This window comes from Lepisma saccharinum, chromosome 26, assembly GCF_977018435.1.
Source record: "Lepisma saccharinum chromosome 26, izLepSacc3.1, whole genome shotgun sequence".
Lineage (NCBI taxonomy): Eukaryota > Metazoa > Arthropoda > Insecta > Zygentoma > Lepismatidae > Lepisma > Lepisma saccharinum.
This window is the reverse complement of record NC_139254.1, coordinates 42,839,164-42,859,672: the sequence shown is the minus strand read 5'-3', so window position 1 is coordinate 42,859,672 and position 20,509 is coordinate 42,839,164. Positions and strand designations below refer to the sequence as shown.

Genomic DNA, 20,509 nt, shown 5'->3' with positions numbered 1-20,509 from the left:
ATCTTGTCGCACGGACGTCAGGGATTCGGTAATGAGCAGCTTCGTCCCTTTCAGAGATTTCTTCCGCCTCCAAACTTCGTCCCTGGTGCGGTAGCTGGTCAGACGAAAGATGATAGGCCTCCTTCCTTCACGGACGGCATCGGCGGCGGTTCTTCTTTGAGGGCCAAGGCGGTGAGATCTTTCGATGTGCTCCAGGGTGATGTGTTGTAGGTTTAGATTCCGGTGGAGAACGTCAAGTACCAGGGAGTCTGTATTTTCGTTTGATCTTTCAGGAATTCCATGCAGGAGGAGGCAGTTTCTCCGAGAGTACATTTCGAGGTCGTCGATTCTGATGGCATTTTCTGCCGCTTCCTTCCTTAAAATCTGCAGGTCGGACTTCACAACTTTGAATGTGTCTTCAACCTCCTCCTTGAATTTCTTGAAGGAAGCGCAGAGATCTTGCAACGGTGTAACGGCGCTGCTGTCCACGCTGTTAGGGGCTGGCTGCTGCTCGACGATCTCTTGCAGGCGGCTCTCGAAGTCCCGTAGCATCGACTCCACACCGTCTACCCGAGTTGAAACTGTATTGATAGATGGCTTCGACATTGTAATCTTTGATTATTCAATTCCTGGTATCACAACACTTCACGACGCTTATGCAAATAGTTGCAAGTTGCCGGCGAGTGGAATATATAAAGTTCTAGATATAAATATCTCAATGAGCCAGGCTAAATTCGGGAGAAATTGCGGAGCTCCAACTACGCGTAGACCATACGGGCCGCCATCTTGACTGTTGACAGCTCCCAAGGGGAGGGGAAATCCTTGCATCCTGTGATATTGTCAGAACGACTCCAGGGATGTTCGAGCGGATGCAGCAGAGCTTCATGCGACGCTGTCGTGCCTGCATCGACGTTGGGGGCCGCCATTTTGAACAGCTACTGTTACGTTTCGGTCGTAGAGTTCTACTGTAGTAATGTCCGTATTAAATCTACAAGCTGGATCTTTGAATCAATGTCACGGAAACACCCTGTATATATATATATATATATATGTACAGGATGTCCCAAAAGTCCGGCCTCATAGGGAAAGTCGGAAGTCTTAAAGTAATGAATGTTGAATATTGATAACATATCCTTTGTTTCAGGTAGGAAAAGTATTTCGGCAACAAATGTTGAAATTGATGCCCCTCTTGAGACCTGCAGGTATGGATACGAGAATGGAAAGCTCTTTGCACATTGCATAACATTTTTGGTGTGATAGCGTGGCATGCACAACGAAATTCAGCTTTCTCTTGCATAGTGTACGTTCCATCCCTGGCATCCATTTAATCTACATTCGTTTACCTGGAAGAAATAATCATTATTTGAATTTTTCATTTCTTTCCGACTTTCCCTACGATACCGGATTTTTGGGACACTCCTGTACATAATTATTTTAGAACTCGCGGCCATCTAGCTCCCAGTGGAGCTATGCCGTTATTCACATAAAGTATTTTAAATAGTAAGTTTTCCTACAAAACTACTATTTTTTATTTTTAAAAGATAGATTTATTAATATATTATTGAAGTTTGCACTATTTGGAATATTTCTGAAAAAGAATCAAAGTTGATAGGTGCCACCGTTCCCGAGATATATCAAATAAAAAATATGCAATATGGCGTACTCTTTTCAAGATGGCGGCCGTCAGAACGCAGATGGCTACTCGACTGAACATATATTAAGTGATACAACAATTAATCTTACCAAGTCTTAAAAAGCCAATGATTCCTGACTTACCCGCGGGACTGTGATAAACAGACACTTTTCTTGGTACAATCCTCCATTTGGAGACACATTTTATGGTGTACCCTTCATTAAAATATATTAAAACTTATATAGTTTTAAAGCTTATAAAATAGGCTAAAACTTTTATCCTAAACAATATCTTGTGATTGAATTTGTTCAAAAGTTAGAACTAGAAGGGAAAAACTTTAAAAAGTACTACAAAAATTTCACTTCCTGAAGATTATTTTTTAAATTACGTCAAAACCACCAACATTATCAAAAAATTAAACAGAATCTTTTTTGTAGACTATCTAATGGCTATTAAGACTAAAGAAATAATACCTGCCTACAAATGATTGGTTACGGAAATATAGGCCAATAACTGAGAGTCTACGAAATTGATGTTTTGCGGGGTGCTTGGGGAAATCACCGCAAGAAGGGGCGGGGACTTTTGGGATTTTGCACTACTAGTAGTGTTCTAACAACTGACCAAAATTCAGCTTTTACGGATTTATTCCCAACATGAAATCTTTATTGACGGTTATTTTTGGAAAATGTACCTCTTATGATGGTCTAAAAATACATCAAGATTCAGCTTTCCCCTAATTTGTTCCGACAGAAATCCTTCGTTTACTGGACTATTTACAAGAGTTTCGAAACACGTAAAGTATAATACGTAGTGAACTCGTACCTCAACCTGAAGTGCATTTTCGGTGCACATACATTGTTCAAAAATACGCAATTCCTCTGTGTACTTGGACCCTCAGGAAATACGAAACCTGTTCACAATTTACACACGATATTCACAACGCACACCAATAAAGTTTGGTTAATAATGTCACACACTGGATGGAGAATCTTGTAAAATTTTCACTAGCACCTTATTCCTTTTCCCTTTCTTGGCAGAGGATTTCATGATTTCTTTTCCTTATTAGCCACTTCTCCAATCTTGGAGATAGTAAGAGAAAGCGTTAGGATAAATTATTGCACTCCTACATATCCCGTGCCCATGGCAAGGCATAAGGAATTTCCGCTCCACACATAGACTACACAAAATGTTGAGGAATTTGCCAAAATCCCGATACCCTGCACCCGTTGTGTAATTAAGAATTAAAGTGTTAAAACAGTAAGCTCTGAATTAATTCTTGAAATGTACACTTTTCTTTCCAAGCTAGCTCATTTAATTTGTGTTATTCCTAAATTCATTGTCATATACAGTGTATTTTAAAACTCCTGCAGAATTCTAAAAAGTTGTAACTTTTAAAGAAATAGGTTAATTACAACAAAATATTGTTTTTTACACAGAAAACTTTAAAATTAATGTTTGATGTGGTTTGGGTCATCGCCAGATTTCCAGCTGTGCATCATTCCCGTCCAAACACTTTTGCAATATTAGTTTGAATCCGAGAATTGCACTCTGACAATTCTAGTCCGGAATGTTGTGAATTAAATCACGTATCTTGACCTTCTGGTCATCAAGATGTGTCGGTTTCTGTGCATGCATACACCTGGGACTTGACATGTTCCCACAGCCAGTAATCACAAGGCGTAAGATCTGGTGACCTTGCTGGCCAAGGTGTGGGTCCTCTGAGGCCAATCTATCTCTCCTAAATTTGACCATCAAGAAACTCACGAACTTCAAAGGCAGACAGTGTGTGTTTGGTTGGGGGTGGGGGGGGGTCATCTTGCTGGAAGTGGACCTCATTGATGATGCCTCTGAAGTTACGGGACAAGGAATATTTGTAACATGTTCAGTTAGCCGGCGCGCCGTTCACCGTGTCCTTCTCGAAGAAGAATGCACCAATGAGGTAGTCCATGGAAACTGCGCACCACACTTTGACCTTGCGGCTATCCCGCTTATGTTTCTCGCACTCGTGTGTCCCCAAATTCGGCAATTACGTCTATTTACTTTTTCCACAAGATGGAATATGGTCTCATCAGAGAAAAGAACAAGAGACTGAAGGGCATCACCAACATCACCATTTAATCGGGTTAACATTAATTCACAAAATTCCTTCTTTATGCCACAGTCCTCTTCTATCAGATCGTGCACAATCTTAACTCGTATTTCCTCGCTTTCACTTCCTTGCATAAGATACTGTGTAACGTAGACCTCGCCACTCCCAGTTCCAAGGATCTTCGTTTAATATATTTCATTGAACGCCAGTGCACGATCTCCATTCCCCACATCGTCACTCGTTCTTGGCCTCCCACTACGTGGCAAATCTGCTACGCTATCCGTAGCTTTGACCTTTTCATACGATCTCTGGATACTTGCCTCAGTCGTTCGGAACCATCTCCACAACAAAACACAAGATTTTAACTCGGGAAACCATAACACGCAATGATCTCTTGCTGCATCGACGCCATCTTGCAATCACGTGATCGCGTGATCACCTGCACACACGTCATTCTGCGGTGTGAGCAGAACAATATTTGAGGCATCCGCGATGGCGCAGTGGTAGCGTCGTTGCCTTGTAATCAAGGGGTCCTGAGTTCGATACCCGGTGGAGGCACATAGTGGTTCGGATTCCACTTTAAACTGTAGTTGCAGTCCAAATTAGTCTTCCTGTGAATAAAGTGAACTTAAAACAGCAAATCACTCAATCAATCAGAACAAAATTTGAAATTTTCCTCTGTGTAAAGAACAATATTTCGTTGTAATAAACCTATTACTGTAAATGTATAGTTTTTTCAGAATCCCGCAGGACTTTTCGAACATGCTGTATTTCCTCGTGGTTTAATAATCAAAAGCATGCGTTTTGCTGCGTGGCTGCTACTTAATTGCGTTTAGCGTGCATACACTTCTGAAACAAAAAGAGAACAAGAAGAGGTAGCTTCAATGTGTGTGGTCAAATGTTGGAAGTTATCCAGATGCATGGCAGGACCTGCCTGATGAATGTACACAAACTATTCCACTTTTCCTTAAATAAATATATATATATATATATATATGTTTTGTTTCTAGTATCCGGTGATGTATGGCGGAGGAAGGTTCACGCTGGAAAGCATGAAGTGCCTGAAAGAAGCTTTGCAGATTCTCGATGGCCTCCTCACAAGCAAGCAGTGGGTAGCCGGCGACGCCATCACGATAGCCGATTTCTTCTGTGTGTCCACTGTATCCAGTATTAAGGTATGAGAACGACTTAAGGAAACTCGCAACAAATAAGTATAATTTACACTTAATGAGATCTACACGTATACCCTGTCCCAGGTATATCTGGAGCAGGTGAACGGTAAAAAGTCTCTGCGCAAGTAGCGACGTGAGGCTGCTCCACCAATGAACACGTGACAGATAACGGAACTGAGTGGAATGGGGAGGGGGGGGGGCAACTGCAATTGCCAGCCTTCGAGCGGTGTGTACTGCTTCATTCTGCCAATTCGATTCCTCATCGTCTCTCACGCTCGAGAATTAGCTGAGACAGGGTACAGCGGATATTTTCGGCCACATTCTCATTACTTGAATGTTTTAAAAATTTACGGAAGTGTTTTCTCCACGATACAGTGTAGTTTTCTATGTTTACATAAAAATTCTACTTCATTTCATTTTTAGTCAAGAAATTAACATATGTAGGTATTTCGACATAAACAACCGGACAAGGAACCTAATGCTTTCCTTGTAGACCTACAGGGTGTTTCAGTTGGAAGTCCCACTTTTTAAATAACTATAGCATTGGACAAAATAACATTACAATAACGCTACTGTGTGCAAGTTAAGAGGAAAACTGTGGGAGAGTGGCCTACCATCACAACAAACCAAGAACTATTCAGGATCTTCAGGCAAATATCACGGCTGAAATAAACAATATTAGCGCAGACATGTTGAGGCATATATAAATAAAAAACAGCTATTTGCAAAGCGGGACTTCCCACTAAAACAGCCAGTACGATATTATGAATATTTTTGGGGTAAAGGGTTAAATCCGCAAACCTCCTTTCGGTACGTTAATGGTCTCTGAGAATTCAATTCGCCCCTCGGTCATACACTATTGACATACATATCCTACGATTGAACAAATTTAAGAAAAATAAATCATCTTGTAATTTATTTATTTTTATAAGTGCGAATATACGAACGAAATATCTGTTACACTAATTAAATAGCCCGTTTAGAAGGTTTTGAATATGAAACTGATTTTTTTTCGAACTTTGGTTCTCGAGTACCACTATCAAGTGATAAAATTCTGGATTTTTCTATACGATCATGCAGGATTTAGTGGTTTCCCTTTCCCATTTTTCTTCCGATATTCCTCATGTTTACGCCATCAATGAAACCAATACACAATACACAATTAGAATACAAGAAGACTCGTAATTCCAATTACTAAACCTGGTTTGAATATTACTGAAAATAAAAATTTATTTCAATATTGGGAGCGAATAAAGGAAGTTTAATTACATTAATTTTCATGCAACAGACAACGATATTAATTTAATAGGACACCAATAATTACACAGGCTCCGCTATGTTAATTCATTCTGAAATTTTATTTTATTGCTCTTTCAGTGGCCCGTTTGCCACCGCGACTGGAGATACAAGTCCGCTTCCTCCACACACAATAATGTATATTCAAGAAAAATGAATTAAATGCAAGTTTTTTCGTTCGATTCGTACGCACTCCAAATTATGTCTTTGTGGTTTGATTTTTTCCCAGATACCGATAGTCGACGCGAACGGACGACAGAGAAACTTACGCAACCATCTCATGAAGGTACTGATCAGTACCCAAAAATGAATGTCGCTAGTGAAATAGTTATCATGGCAAATAAGGTGGGCTAGCACATTCTGCTTTTCTTATGCTTGTAGAATGAAGTTTCTGTCCTCATTTTACTCATGTTTATGATTCCAAGTGAAAAATTACATAATCATTTTTGTCATCAGCACGAAATTTGATGTGGTGTTTCCACTTGATCTCGTATATTTCACAAACTACCTTTAAAGAAATACACTTTTTCAAAGCATCAATAGACGAGAACGTTTCTCCTTTCCTTTTTCAACTTAAATCTTCGTTGCCAAGTCCATAACTTTTCGCAGTCCGAAAAAAAAAACATCAGAAATTTTGATCTTCTATATGTAGAATGGAAACCTTTAGATTAAATATTTTGTTTATCTGTTGAAAATATTGAACAGTGCCATATTTCTCATTCCGGAGAAACTGAGAGTATGTGTAGTAGAGCCAAATTTATTAGATCTGCCCTTTCTTTATACATATATCCAATAATCTTGTATAGTATATTAATAATTTTAAAGTACATTACGGTGGAGATTTCGAAACTTGGAACGTTTCTTTTGTTTCTTTTTAGTTTCAGTCAAAACAAGATATGCGGCATAACAGAAATTATGTGCTATATGTGCTTGCTATATTAATAGTAAATGTAAAAAAAATAGTAAATAAATGCCCAGATAACATTGAGGAAAACTCAGTTTTGATACACCCAATACATGCCTCCCGCACTCCGCCTGCCAAATAGGGACCCACTTATCTCAGACCTCAGTGTGGATTTGTTAATCGCGACGAAGAAGATGATTACACGAAACAGATGAACGAACAATACATGCGGTTTCACTAAATTTGAGTCCAAAAGCAGATCTCGACTGTGTAATGGTGCTTGTGTTGGAATTATCTTCTCAGTGCTAAAGTGCAAGGAGGAAACACGCTCAGATTCTTATGACACGAGACTGAAAATGTTTCTTTTGATTTGTACGCAGCCATGGCGATTAATTAAGCATGGCAATGGCAATGATGGGCAGGTGGGCAAGGCATGTGCAAAGAAATAAATGTAGAGAAACGTTGAGAAATAATTATAAAATTCAAGGTCCTAAATATGCCAATGAAGAGAAGGGAATTTATAAGTCGATAATCAGAGCAACATAATTGTATTTCTTTCACCTTTGGGTCTGAAGGGAGTGAAAACACTAAACTACACAATCTAGATTCTTGAAACATGTGCTAAGTGTAGGAGGAAGAGGTATGGCAAGGTGTGGGACAAAGAAAGATCAGGATAGGTGCTTTCCCGATGGTGGGGTGGTAACGTCGTCAGAGCCGTAGCTAGAGATTTCTGCGCCCGGGGCGAGAATAAATTTCGGCGCCCCCTACACTCGCCTTGTCGAACTTCTACCATTGTTTTTTTTTTAAGGGAGGTGTAGAAGCATTTAGTTTCATTGATGCTAATAATTGTAGCAATTATATGTAATTGTAGTAATTACAACTATCGAGTTTTTTGTAAGTTTACACATATTCGTCTGAATCAATAATCATTGTTGACCTCTCTGTGTGCAATGATAAAAAAATCTAGAAATGAAACTAATCCATGCAGAAAAAAGAATAGGCTATCTTACCATATGAATAGCATAGGCTATATACACTAGTGTCTAAAATTAAAGCAACAAACAGAAATCCTTCGTGATTTTTTTTGGATAAATTTGCCAAGTTTAACCTGTTGCTATCGTGATTTTTTTGTTTATAAATCATGGCACATTAAGGTTAGTTTATTTTCTACCTTAAAGCAGTTGTCTATGACATCATAAATATTAATATCACCTGATCGTATTATGTGGTCAAATGGACACACGGGAAAGAATTTCCGTTTGTTGCTTTAATTTTGGACATTAGTGTATTTCTTAGGCAGCAGAAAAATCTCTAATAAAGATCATTAATGTATAACACCATTAAGCCTTGTTTCCATGATTATGAAAACTAAATATGCTGACCAAGGCGTGTAATTTATTTTATTAAAAACATAAACTAACGTAACGTTTCAACCTTCTAGCAAGGTCTTCTTCAGACTCTGTATCAAGTACAAAAGTAACCAGATACAACAAAAGGGCATTATATATACACAAACATTACTCCCTCCAGACTATTTAGAAAGTTGTTTGGAACTTTCTACGAGATGACTTTCACTTGCCAACTTTACTTTCACCTAAAAGGCTAAACACAATTACTTCCATATAGAATGTGGTTGGGCTTTTAATCTCACGCTCTTTCCTTCCTTCTCCTCTCCTCTTTCTCTCTTGTCCATTCCACTTTTTCCAACATCTTCTTCCATTATTTGTTTAACTTCAGTCCCCCATTCCAGTTCATTGTGTCTTCTTCACCTTTCTTCTCTATTTCCTTGGCTTCCTTCCATTTTCTCACTAGCATTCTCTTCTCCCTTCCTATCTGCTTAGCCTCATCCCACTCTATGTCATGTCCTGTTTCTCTCGTGTGTTTAAATATTGCATTTCTCTCTCTCTTAAGTCGTACATCATCCCTATGTTGTTTCAACCTGTCTTTCAGCCTTTTTTTCGTTTCTCCTATGTACACACTCGGACATTCTTTACATTTCACTTCGTAGATAATCCCTTCCTCTTCCTCTTCTCTGTTCTCCTTTTTCTTGTTAGCATTCCTCGCTATTCCTAACATGCTTCTCCCTCCCTTCCTGTAAGAGAGAGAGAAATGCAATATTTAAACACACGAGAGAAACAGGACATGACATAGAGTGGGATGAGGCTAAGCAGATAGGAAGGGAGAAGAGAATGCTAGTGAGAAAATAGAAGGAAGCCAAGGAAATAGAGAAGAAAGGTGAAGAAGATACAATGAACTGGAATGGGGGACTGAAGTTAAACAAATAATGGAAGAAGATGTTGGAAAGAGTGGAATGGACAAGAGAGAAAGAGGAGAGGAGAAGGAAGGAAAGAGCGTGAGATTAAAAGCCCAACCACATTCTATATGGAAGTAATTGTGTTTAGCCTTTTAGGTGAAAGTAAAGTTGGCAAGTGAAAGTCATCTCGTAGAAAGTTCCAAACAACTTTCTAAATAGTCTGGAGGGAGTAATGTTTGTGTATATATAATGCCCTTTTGTTGTATCTGGTTACTTTTGTACTTGATACAGAGTCTGAAGAAGACCTTGCTAGAAGGTTGAAACGTTACGTTAGTTTATGTTTTTAATAAAAGAAATTACTGCCTTGGTCAGCATATTTAGTTTTTCACAATCATTAATGTAATGTAATCGTCGTCGCCTTGTAATCCAGAGGTTTCGGGTTCGATACCCGGTGGAGTCACACAGTGGTTCGGATCCCACTTTTAACTGTAGGTCCAGTCCCAATTAGCCTTACTGTGCATAAAGTGGACATAAAAGAACAAATCAATCAATTAATGTAATGTAATGTTTTTTATCACATGAAACCCTTTCAAATATCCTTCAAAGTCATTGTAGAAACTAGCTAAAATCATTCAGTATAATGTTTATAAAGTAAATCCTATATACACTGCAAAATGTTATATTGATCAGCTCTGAAATCAACAAGTATAAAAACAAGAACTTATTAAGAACTACAATCAGTACAGTATGATTTGACAATTCTTCTGTGCGAACATAAGTAGCTACAGTTTCACTCTTCTTGCTTTTCGAGCAGCAAAGTCATTAATAACATCATCGAACACAAGTGATTGAACTCTGTACTTCTTAACAGAGAAAATAGCCAGGTTAGTCAGCTTTTCTTGACTCAAGGAAGAACTTAAGTAATTCTTTATAAGCTTTAGCTTACTAAAACTCCTTTCACAAGATGCAACAGACGAAGGTAGAGTTAAAAATGGTTTCAATGCAGTGACAACGTTTGGGTACAACTCAATACATGATATTTTATGAATGAATGAGAGAGCAGTAAGTGGTGACAATTCTGACAAGCATTCCAAGAGAAAGTATTTTAAAAATGCAATAGTTCATGAAGTAACTACCTTCCGTTGATATCCTCGGGGTATAATAAGCAGAATAGACTTTTATTTATTAATGTTGTTCCAGGTGACGTGTACCTTCGTCCTGTACACCTTTTATTTGAAAGCTGCCTGGAAAGGTCATTGAAAGAGCCAAAGACCATCACGACGTATTCTTTTAAATGAAATAGCTTTTTTGAAGAGATATTGTTTTCCGTCAAATTTCGCAAAAATTCTTTTGTTTTACAGGAAAATTTAGTACAGTTTTTACGACATGCAGACTGCAGTTTACACCAATAGTATTTTTAGAGCTGCATATATTATTGGAACTATTGACTAAGAAGTTGTAAACACATCCTCACTAACAAACAAATAATATATATATATAAATTGGATTTTTATTTATTTTCATTTATTTGTTTAAAAGAAAAGCTTGTAATGCGAGCGCAGCGAGCAAAAAGACAAAAAAATTGCAAAATGGCAATGATATTGTTTTAATAGGGCCCAAATAAGTAGTATAAAAGTATATATTATAAACCCAAGAAAGTATGAACCCCCCTCAAGCAGATTTGGCTACACTTAAAACTAGCTCAACATGCCCATATGAGCTTTTTGCTCAAGTGTGGAACCCTGCCTAATCCAAGATTTTTGTAAAAATGCCCTCGGGAATTTCTCGGAAAGTATGAACCCCCTCAGATTGATTTGTCTACACTTACAAAAGGCACTTCTGTGAGATTGTTGTCCATAAACCTGTCAAAAATATGCCCCTCTTGATATTTTATGATATCTTAAGTATAGTAACTGTTATAGTGCCCTAGCATGTATAGATTTCAAAATATTAACAATTTTGTTAATATTGCACTTTTCAGAAAATTCTATTTATAAAAATTATGCATTTACAGCTTAAGTATTGCATATATCAGAAAAATTATAGAGACATAAAATGTAGAGAATCTCGAGTAGAATATGTATACAAAATTTCAAGTTTCCAGTAGTGATAGTTTTTGAAAAATCTCAAATTTAAAGAAATTATCGATTTTTTCAAAAAACTTCTAAATCTCATCCAGAATTGAAATAAACAACTCCCATGTCTCTATCTTGAAAAATAGGTAAGTTATTCAAGATCTAGAGAACAACAAGATATTTTGAAAAATTTATAGAGACCAAAAAGTTGCATCTTGCCATGCTGAGTCCAAAGCAACAAACCCCATGTCTCTAGGATTCATGGTTCTCAAGATATGAGAGAAATAAAATTATCCCAAAATTTCAGTATATTGTTCAGGGGACCCAGTAGGTCGTGTATATAATATCCCAGAGTTCATATTCCTACAAGGTACCCCCCGCGGCAAGTTGAGAACTGCCTGCCCGCCGGGGGGAATCAATATCCTCTGACCCAAGTTCTCAACAGCTCCTAGGAAATCAATATATTGATTCTCAACTCCCACCTTGCTGGGGGAAAACAAACAGTTTTATTACCTTCAGCAATTCTTATTAGCAACTCCGGCATTCTTATTAGCAGTTTTATTGCTGGATCAATACTTGTTGGAGCAGTTCCTCAGATTCCCGCGGCGCGGCGCTGGCAGCACCGAGGTGGGATTAATACTTGAGCAAGTTCCTCAGATTCCCGCAGCGCGGCGCTGTAGGATGGGGCGGTGGGATCAATATTTGGAGCAGCAGTTCTATTGCCTTCAGCAATTCTTATTAGCAAAGCTCCGGCAGTTTTATTAGCAGTCTTATTGACTGATCGATTAGTTCCAGAGAGTCCCGCGGCATGGCGCTGCGGTATGGATTGCATGTACGCTCAGCAGAAAAACGGGATGTACGCCCAGAAGAAAATACTTCAGCAAAAAATATTAGAGAAGAGCTCATGTTTCTGAATGCACCCCCAACCCACCCCCAACCCACCCCCACCCACCCCCAACACACCCCTACCCACCCACACCCACCCCTACCCACCCCTACCCACCCCTACCCACCCCCAACACACCCCCACCCACCCCTACCCACCCCTACCCACCCACACCCACCCCTACCCACATCCATACATATTTACTTCCCGGTCCACTTCTATTGCATCATGTTGTGCAATATTAATTGATTAAATGGTTATGACATAATGTGATGATGTGGTGTTTTCTGATTGGTTTAAATAAGCAGTGTTTCTATTGGCTCTGTAAATCTATATAAGCCAGGGCACAGTGCAGATTCTTCACCATTGCTGGATCGGCAGTGGAACCCACAAGTGGGGGCAGAACCTGAACAGGCTCCACCAAAGTATAGGAGACTTGAAGCATATAATTTGGCGGAATAACCCAAGTAAGGTCATAGAGACAATATACACTGATGCAATAAAAGCCAATTTTTGGCAGGGGGGCCAAAGTGGTTCCTAAATACAAAATCTCAAGAACTAATTGACATAGAGCTATGCAGTTTTTTTTGTCTGCACTGAACCCAACTGATATTTTTTATTAAGCATAGAATTTTGATTTGATTCCCAAGAAATTTTATATAAATACCAAAGCCAAAAACATTCACACACATACACACACACACACACACATATATACATACACACACACAAAGCACAGTGCTGAACCCAACTGATATTTTTATCCAGCATAGAATTTTGATTTGAATCCCAGGAAATTGTATATAATAAACAACAACAAAAATGCCAAGTCAAAAATATTGTAATCAATGCAATAAGAATATATTCAGCCCTAATTGGGCCAAGCACCAAAAGATTTGTAACCCAGACAAATGCAGAACTCCCACAAAAATATGCCCCAAATGCCATAGAAAATATAACATGCAATACTTCACATATACACATAAAGATACTTGCTCTGCACAGTCATCAACACAACCATCTACATCTGGTCTGAAAAGAAAGCATGAAACACCTGTTAATGCTTCACCTGCAAAGCAGCCACGCTATGAACCTATCCATAGCAGTTTTAATGGCCAATTAAGAGATCACCGGTTTGTATCAGAGCCAAGATGTGGTATTAAGAATTTTTTGAACAGTATAAATCCTGATGTGCAGGCAATTCTAAATGCACAAAATGGGTCTTATAAGCTGTCCCTCAAATTGTTTGCACAATATAAGAAACCAAATGGCACAAAATTTACGCAGCCCCACATAACAGAAACTGTACCTGTATATTCAAATGCAAATTCAGACAAAATAATGGGCAATTTGATAGATCAATTGAATATTAAACACTCTGAATTTGCAGCAAAAGAGTCCGGATGGAGCCTATGCGGTTCTCCACACAAGTTATATGTTAATATTTCTGAATTCAGCCCATTACAAGGATCTACATATGTGCCATTACCTGCAAATATTAAAAACAAAAGAGCCGTGGTTAATATAGAAAATACCGACCAGAAATGCTTTTTGTGGTGTATTTTAGCTGCTTTGTATCCAGTTTCAAGCCATCCTGAGAGAATAACTTATTACAAACAACATGAACACAATTTTGATGAGGCAATGGAGGGTTTAGAATATCCAATGTCTGTTCAGAATATTGATAAATTTGAAAAAAGGGCCAAGCATATCAATGGCAAACAATTATCTATTAATGTATTTATTTGTTCCACTGGCAATTGCCCGATAGAACCTCTCAGAATTAGTATAATTGATGATGATTCTGCTGTTCCGATTGATCTGCTCTTAATTGAAGGGGATGGCACATATCATTACACTCTGATACACAGTCTTGAAGCTTTAGTGAGAACACAACTAGACAAATCCAATACAATATTCAAGTTGTGCAGAAGATGTTTATGTGTATTTGATGGTAAAAAAATAATAAAAGGGGTTTGTAAAGTGAATGCAGAAATTGCCAAAAACAAGTTAATTGAGCATCTGAAATACTGTGGCAACCATAAACCTGTTCATATGGTGATGCCCAATCCAAGTGAAAATTGCAAATTCAAAAAGTTTGAAGCCTTGTTGGAACACCCAGCATATATTGTCTGTGATTTTGAATCAAATCTCAAACCTCTTGCATTCTGCAATCCAGATCCTGAAGAATCTTCAATTACACCATACCAGCTACATGAACCTTCCAGTTTTTGTTATATAGTTATACGGGATGGTGTAGCTAGTGAGCCACACTTATACATGGGACCAGATGCCATCAAAATATTTGCACATAGAATAGAAAATGAGTGCCGTGACATAGCATCTAATATTTTATTAAAATCAAAGCCTATGTTGCCTTTAACAGAGAAACAGATTGAAGATTTCAACAATGCAGAAAAATGCCCGGTATGTGATTCTGAATTTTCAGATACAAATATCAAGGTGAAACACCATTCTCATACAAATGGTAAATTCAAAATGGCCCTGTGTAATAGCTGTAATATTAAGATCAAGAGACCAAGATTTGTCCCCATATTTTGCCATGGAGCATCCAATTATGATTTTCATCATCTGATCAGGTACGAGGGGTTTGACAAGCAGAATTTAAATATTTTAGCTGAAAATGATGAGAAATATATATCTATTAGCAAAATAATTAAAGTTAATAGTGTTCCTATTCACATAAGATTTCTTGATTCTTACAGAATTTTATCGGCTAGCCTGGCTACACTGGCCACTCAATTATCTGATGATCAATTCAAAATCACAAGTGCTTTGTTTCCAAATCAGGACCTGAAATTAATTAGGCGGAAGGGTGTATATCCATATGACTATGTTACAGATTTTTCTAAATTTGATGAGTGTTCCCTGCCACCACAAGAAGAGTTTTACAGCAAAATCAGAGGATCTGGAATCACTGATGAAGATTATCACCATGCCCAATTGATGTGGAACAATTTAAATTGCCAGACATTTGGTGATTATCACATGGCATATTTAAAACTTGATGTCACCCTCTTAGCTGATATATTGCAGGCATTCAGAAAATCTTCTATGCAAAATTATAAACTAGATCCAATATATTTTTTCAGTGCCCCGGGCCTAGCATGGGCCACAATGTTTTTTAACACCAAAAAGCCATTGGATCTGATCCAAGATCAAGATACGTATCTGTTTATGGAGAAATGTATAAGAGGAGGGATGGTGCAATGTTCCCAGAGATATGCCAGAGCAAATAACAAATATATGCCTGATTATGATCCAGCACGGCCATCAAATTATATAGTGTATGTAGATGCAAACAGCCTCTATGGTCATGCCATGATGCAAAAACTGCCATATGCAGGGCTTGAATGGGTTGAAGATTTTAATATTGAAGATCTTCAGGACTTTGATGACAGTAATTATGGCCTATTCTTAGAGGTTGATCTGACAATTCCTGATGATTTGCACAATAAATTTTCTGATCTGCCCCCAATTCCCGAGGTTCAGTGCTCACCTGGCTCTAAACAGAAGAAGCTCATGATGACTCTGGAGCCGAAACAAGGCTATGTCATATATTACAAAAACCTCCAGTTCCTGATGAAACATGGTGTCCAAGTGACCAAAATTGGAAAAGTTTTGAGGTTCAGGCACTCAGAATGGTTGAAACCATACATTGATACAAATACAGAGCTTCGAACATCTGCAAAGAGCCAATTTGATAAGGGCTTGTTTAAATTGATGGTCAATTCTGTATATGGCAAAACTATTGAAAATGTCAGAAAACATACCGATGTTAAAATAATTACTGACCCCAGCCTGAGCAAAAAATTGGTTGCAAAGCCTAATTTCAATTACAGAAGAATTTATGATGAAAATATGGCACTTTTCAACATGAAAAAAACAAAGATTAAGTTTGATAAACCTATTTATGTAGGGGCTGTGATATTGGAATTGGCCAAATTACATATGTTAACATTGTATTATGATGTGTTGAAACCTTTTTATGGTGATAATATAAAATTGATGTACATGGACACGGATAGTTTTATTCTTGATATTAAAACAGAAGATGTTTATAAAGATATAGCACAGCCTGAATTGTTTAAATATTTTGATACCAGTGAACATACAAAGATTCAACTCCACAACCAAAAGGTGCCTGGCTTGTTAAAAGATGAGACACTTGGTGATGTTATTGTGGAATTTGCTGGGTTAAGTGCCAAGATGTACAGTTTTAAAACATGTAGTGGTGTTGCTGCCAAAAAGGCCAAGGGTATTGGCAAAGTAACTGTTGAAAAAGAGCTCCAATTTGAAGATTATAAAAATTGCCTCAAATCCCAGAATTTAATCAAAACATCAGAATCCAGAATTCAGAATGTGGATCACTTATTGACTTCAAATATTGTAAGAAAAGTGGCCCTGGACCCACATGATGATAAGAGATGCATTTTATCATGTGGCATACATACTTTACCTTGGGGGCATTGTGATTTGAAAAATGGAAATCAATGCCCAATTACAGAGCATGATTTGAAATAAATAAACATGCCTATGAACTTATTTGGGTTCAAAAAACAGGCTATTATGGACCTGCCGACACCACAACCCTCTTCTGATATGATATCTAAACTGAGTGGTTTCTTAATTATTTATCTGAACAGCATACTTACAGATGTTGATGATGAAACAGGCAAAATATTGTACATATTTAACAATAATTTAAATCATTACCAATTACCTGTAGGTGGGCAATTACAATTTATTACAACCCCTGAGGGTGATGTCAAGATTTCAGTAGGGAGAAATATTTATAGAATTAAGCACTCAAACATGATTTCTGGCACTGTTTATACTGTTTCTGCTGGTGACTGCTTATATATTGAGGTCCCTGGATCTTATGACAAGCTTATACCCTTTTTTATAGAATTAAGAATCAGATACTCTATAATAAATAACCACTAAAACAAAAATGCCTAATGATATATTTGGCCATACAAGGCATGAAGATCACAGTGATGAGATTCTGATGCTTGATGTCAGAGTCAAGAAATTAAGAAGTGATTTACAAGCTTTACAAACCACACTCAATGCCAGTCTTCAATTAGAAATTACAAATTTACAATCACAATGCATGGACCCTCTTCTTAAAATTGATTCTGAACTCAAATTATTGCTTCAGAAATATACTGATCTGGCAACATTGGATAATTTTCAAAGTTTGGAAGAAGCTGTAGCAGCTCTTCAAGCCAAATTTAAGACCCAGGCTACCAACTCCGAGCAATTGAAACAACAATTGGAAGAGCAGATAAATAATGTCCAGACACAGCTCCAAACAATTGTCAAAAGCATAAAATCACAAGAAGATTTTGATCTAGTGATTTCCACTCTAAAAGAACAGATTCAATCACTCCAAATACCTAATCTGGATCCTCTGCACAATGCCATAGCCGAGGTTAAAGAAAAAATTGAGACACTTGAAAATTTTATGAACAATTTGCCATCTTCTGATGCTTTGAGTGCAATAACTCGGAGTGTAGCAAATATTAAGCTGCAACTTGAAACATATGAAGATTTTGGAAAAATTCAAAGTACCATAACCCATCTTGAGGGTACAATAGCAGCAGTGCAAAGTGATTTGGCAAATGTACAAGAATCTCGCCTGCCTGGTATTGTAGACACACTTGTCAGTGTCCAGGAACAGATCACAAAGCTTGAAAACCTCAACACTGAATTTGAACTATCACATTTTCATCACTTGATCGATGATATCCAAACAAAGCTTGAAATTTTACAGCAATCAACACCCACTCAGGCAGATATAACCCTGCTCCAAAATGCTATGCAAAATGTGGCTGATACTTCTGAATTAAATAATGTGAAATTGGCACTTGAATCTTTGCAGAATACTGTATCAAATCTGCCTACATCACAGGAACTTAAAAATATTAAGAGAGCTGTGAATCGCATATTGAAATCAGAAGATATCAAGAATATCCAGACAGAGATCAAACAACTTACTCAGACAGTGGCCACTCTACCAACTAATCAACATATTAATGAACTGCATGCCCTGTTTGAGGATATCAGAAGACAGGTCCATGATCTTACTGCTCAAAATTCAAAATTGGCAGTTATTGAAAATTTGCAACAAATTGTAGCTAATATCAAGCAACAGCTAGGGACCATGGAATCCAATCAAGCAAATGCTCTGTCTGTTTTTGCCACCCAGCTTCAAGAAATTGTGCAACAATACAAAAAACTTATTGTGGACATAAAAATTAAGCCAGGCCATGATGATGTTGTTAGGACCATCAATGAGCACCTTGAATCTGTAACAAGCAGATTGCTTACAGCAGAAAAAGAAATAACAGGCATAATCGAAAATCCAAAACATACAGTAATTCTTGAATTGTACAGCATCCCCAACAAAGAATATGATTCACCATTTACACCAGGTGGCAAAATATATATGCTGTCCCCTGCACAATTTTGTTACCAGTTTTTTGTTGGGGGCACATTGAGGCCAATCAAGATCAAATATTGGCTACAACCACAGGCACACCACTACCCTACCTTATCAATAACAAATGCTGACAACAAAATAAAAATCACCAGTGTAGAATTAGAGGATTTTACAGATCATAATACATTGGAAACAGCATATGTTGAAGATGATGGCTCTCTGGAATTTAAAATACAAATAGGAGACAAATTATATTTAGAAAATTCTGTAGTATCAGCTGCTGAACACCCCATAGTTGCAATATTCTTGTTTTCATATTATGTCTAGAGAAATTATTGTTGATGAACTACACAGACAAGCCAGACATAATTTTAAGAGACTCCCAGTAGTCACAAAGGGCATAGATGATTTATGGCAGAGCGACTTGATTGAAATGGCAAGTGGGCAGTTGAAAAACTTAGACAAAATCAACAAGGGCTACAAGTATCTACTCACTGTAATAGACACATTTTCAAAATTTGCCTGGGCTGTGCCACTCAAATCCAAGACTGGAAAATGTGTTACAGAAGCCTTCAGGACAATCATCAATCAGAGTGGAAGATCACCGCGCTATTTGCAAACAGATAATGGCAAAGAATTTTATAATTCAGTGTTTCAACAATTTATTAAAAGCCAGGCAATAAAACATTACTCGAGTTACAGTGACCTCAAAGCCTCAATTGTAGAGAGATTCAACAAAACCCTAAAAAATCTTATGTATAAACAAATTTACCCTCCAAGGTAATTATAAATGGATTAATATTCTTCCAGAACTTCTACATAAATATAACAACTCGGTCCATTCCACAATCAACATGAAACCCTCTGAAGTAACTTCATCTGATGAGCAAAAATTGATCAGCACTGTTTATTATCCTAAATACCAGCCAACAACAAGAAAGGCCAAATACAGGGTGGGTGATCAAGTAAGAATCAGCAAATATAAGCACTTATTCAAAAGAGGCTTTACAAGAAACTGGAGCACTGAATTATTTACAGTGGTTCAAGTTAAACCCGGGACCCTTAACACATATATAATAAAAGATCATCGAGGAGAAATTGTCAAAGGCAGATTCTATGAAGAAGAACTCAGCAAAACTAAACAGCCTGACACATATCTCATAGAAAAAATCATCCGCAGAAAAGGCAACAAGATACTTGTCAAATGGCTAGGACTTCCAGAACACAGCTGGATCGATGCAGACAAAGTGATAATATGAGCACCTGGGATGTTATAAAAAGGCTGCCAGAACCTGAACAACAGAATAAGAGAAATGGCAAGTTGCTGCCTGAAAATATTAGGTGTCTTATTGTTGGGCCATCTGCTTGTGGTAAAACTACACTAATGGTTGATAATTTTTTATTGGCACCCAACTGGTTAGACTGGAAAAACAGGCACTTGTATATCTTCTCTAAGAGCTTGGAACAATTAAAATATCAGCAGCTGATGAAGCTATATGATGGATTGGATATTGCCACTTTTGAACCAGATGTTAAGCCACTTGATGAATGTCTCGATAATTCTGTTGTTGTGTTTGATGACATTATACTGGATAATCAAAACAAGGTTAGAAATTTCTTTACACAGGGCCGACACAAAAACATTGATTGCTTCTACCTGGCACAGACTTTTTCTAAAATTCCGAAGCAGCTGATCCGAGACAACAGCAATTTTATATGTGTGTTTCATCAAGATCATACCAACCTCAAACA

At 37.6% G+C, this 20,509-nt stretch overlaps 1 protein-coding gene across 2 annotated transcripts in view; it reads left to right on the top strand.

The window, feature by feature from the left end:
• LOC145979388 (glutathione S-transferase 1-1-like) overlaps positions 1 to 20,509 on the top strand; it is a 93,963-nt gene that overhangs the window by 43,525 nt on the left and 29,929 nt on the right. For both annotated transcript variants that reach the window (XM_083112257.1, XM_083112256.1), the window contains exon 5: positions 4,712 to 4,876. In XM_083112257.1, the coding sequence (XP_082968383.1) occupies positions 4,712 to 4,876 (165 nt within the window). The remainder of the gene's footprint in view (positions 1 to 4,711; positions 4,877 to 20,509) is intronic.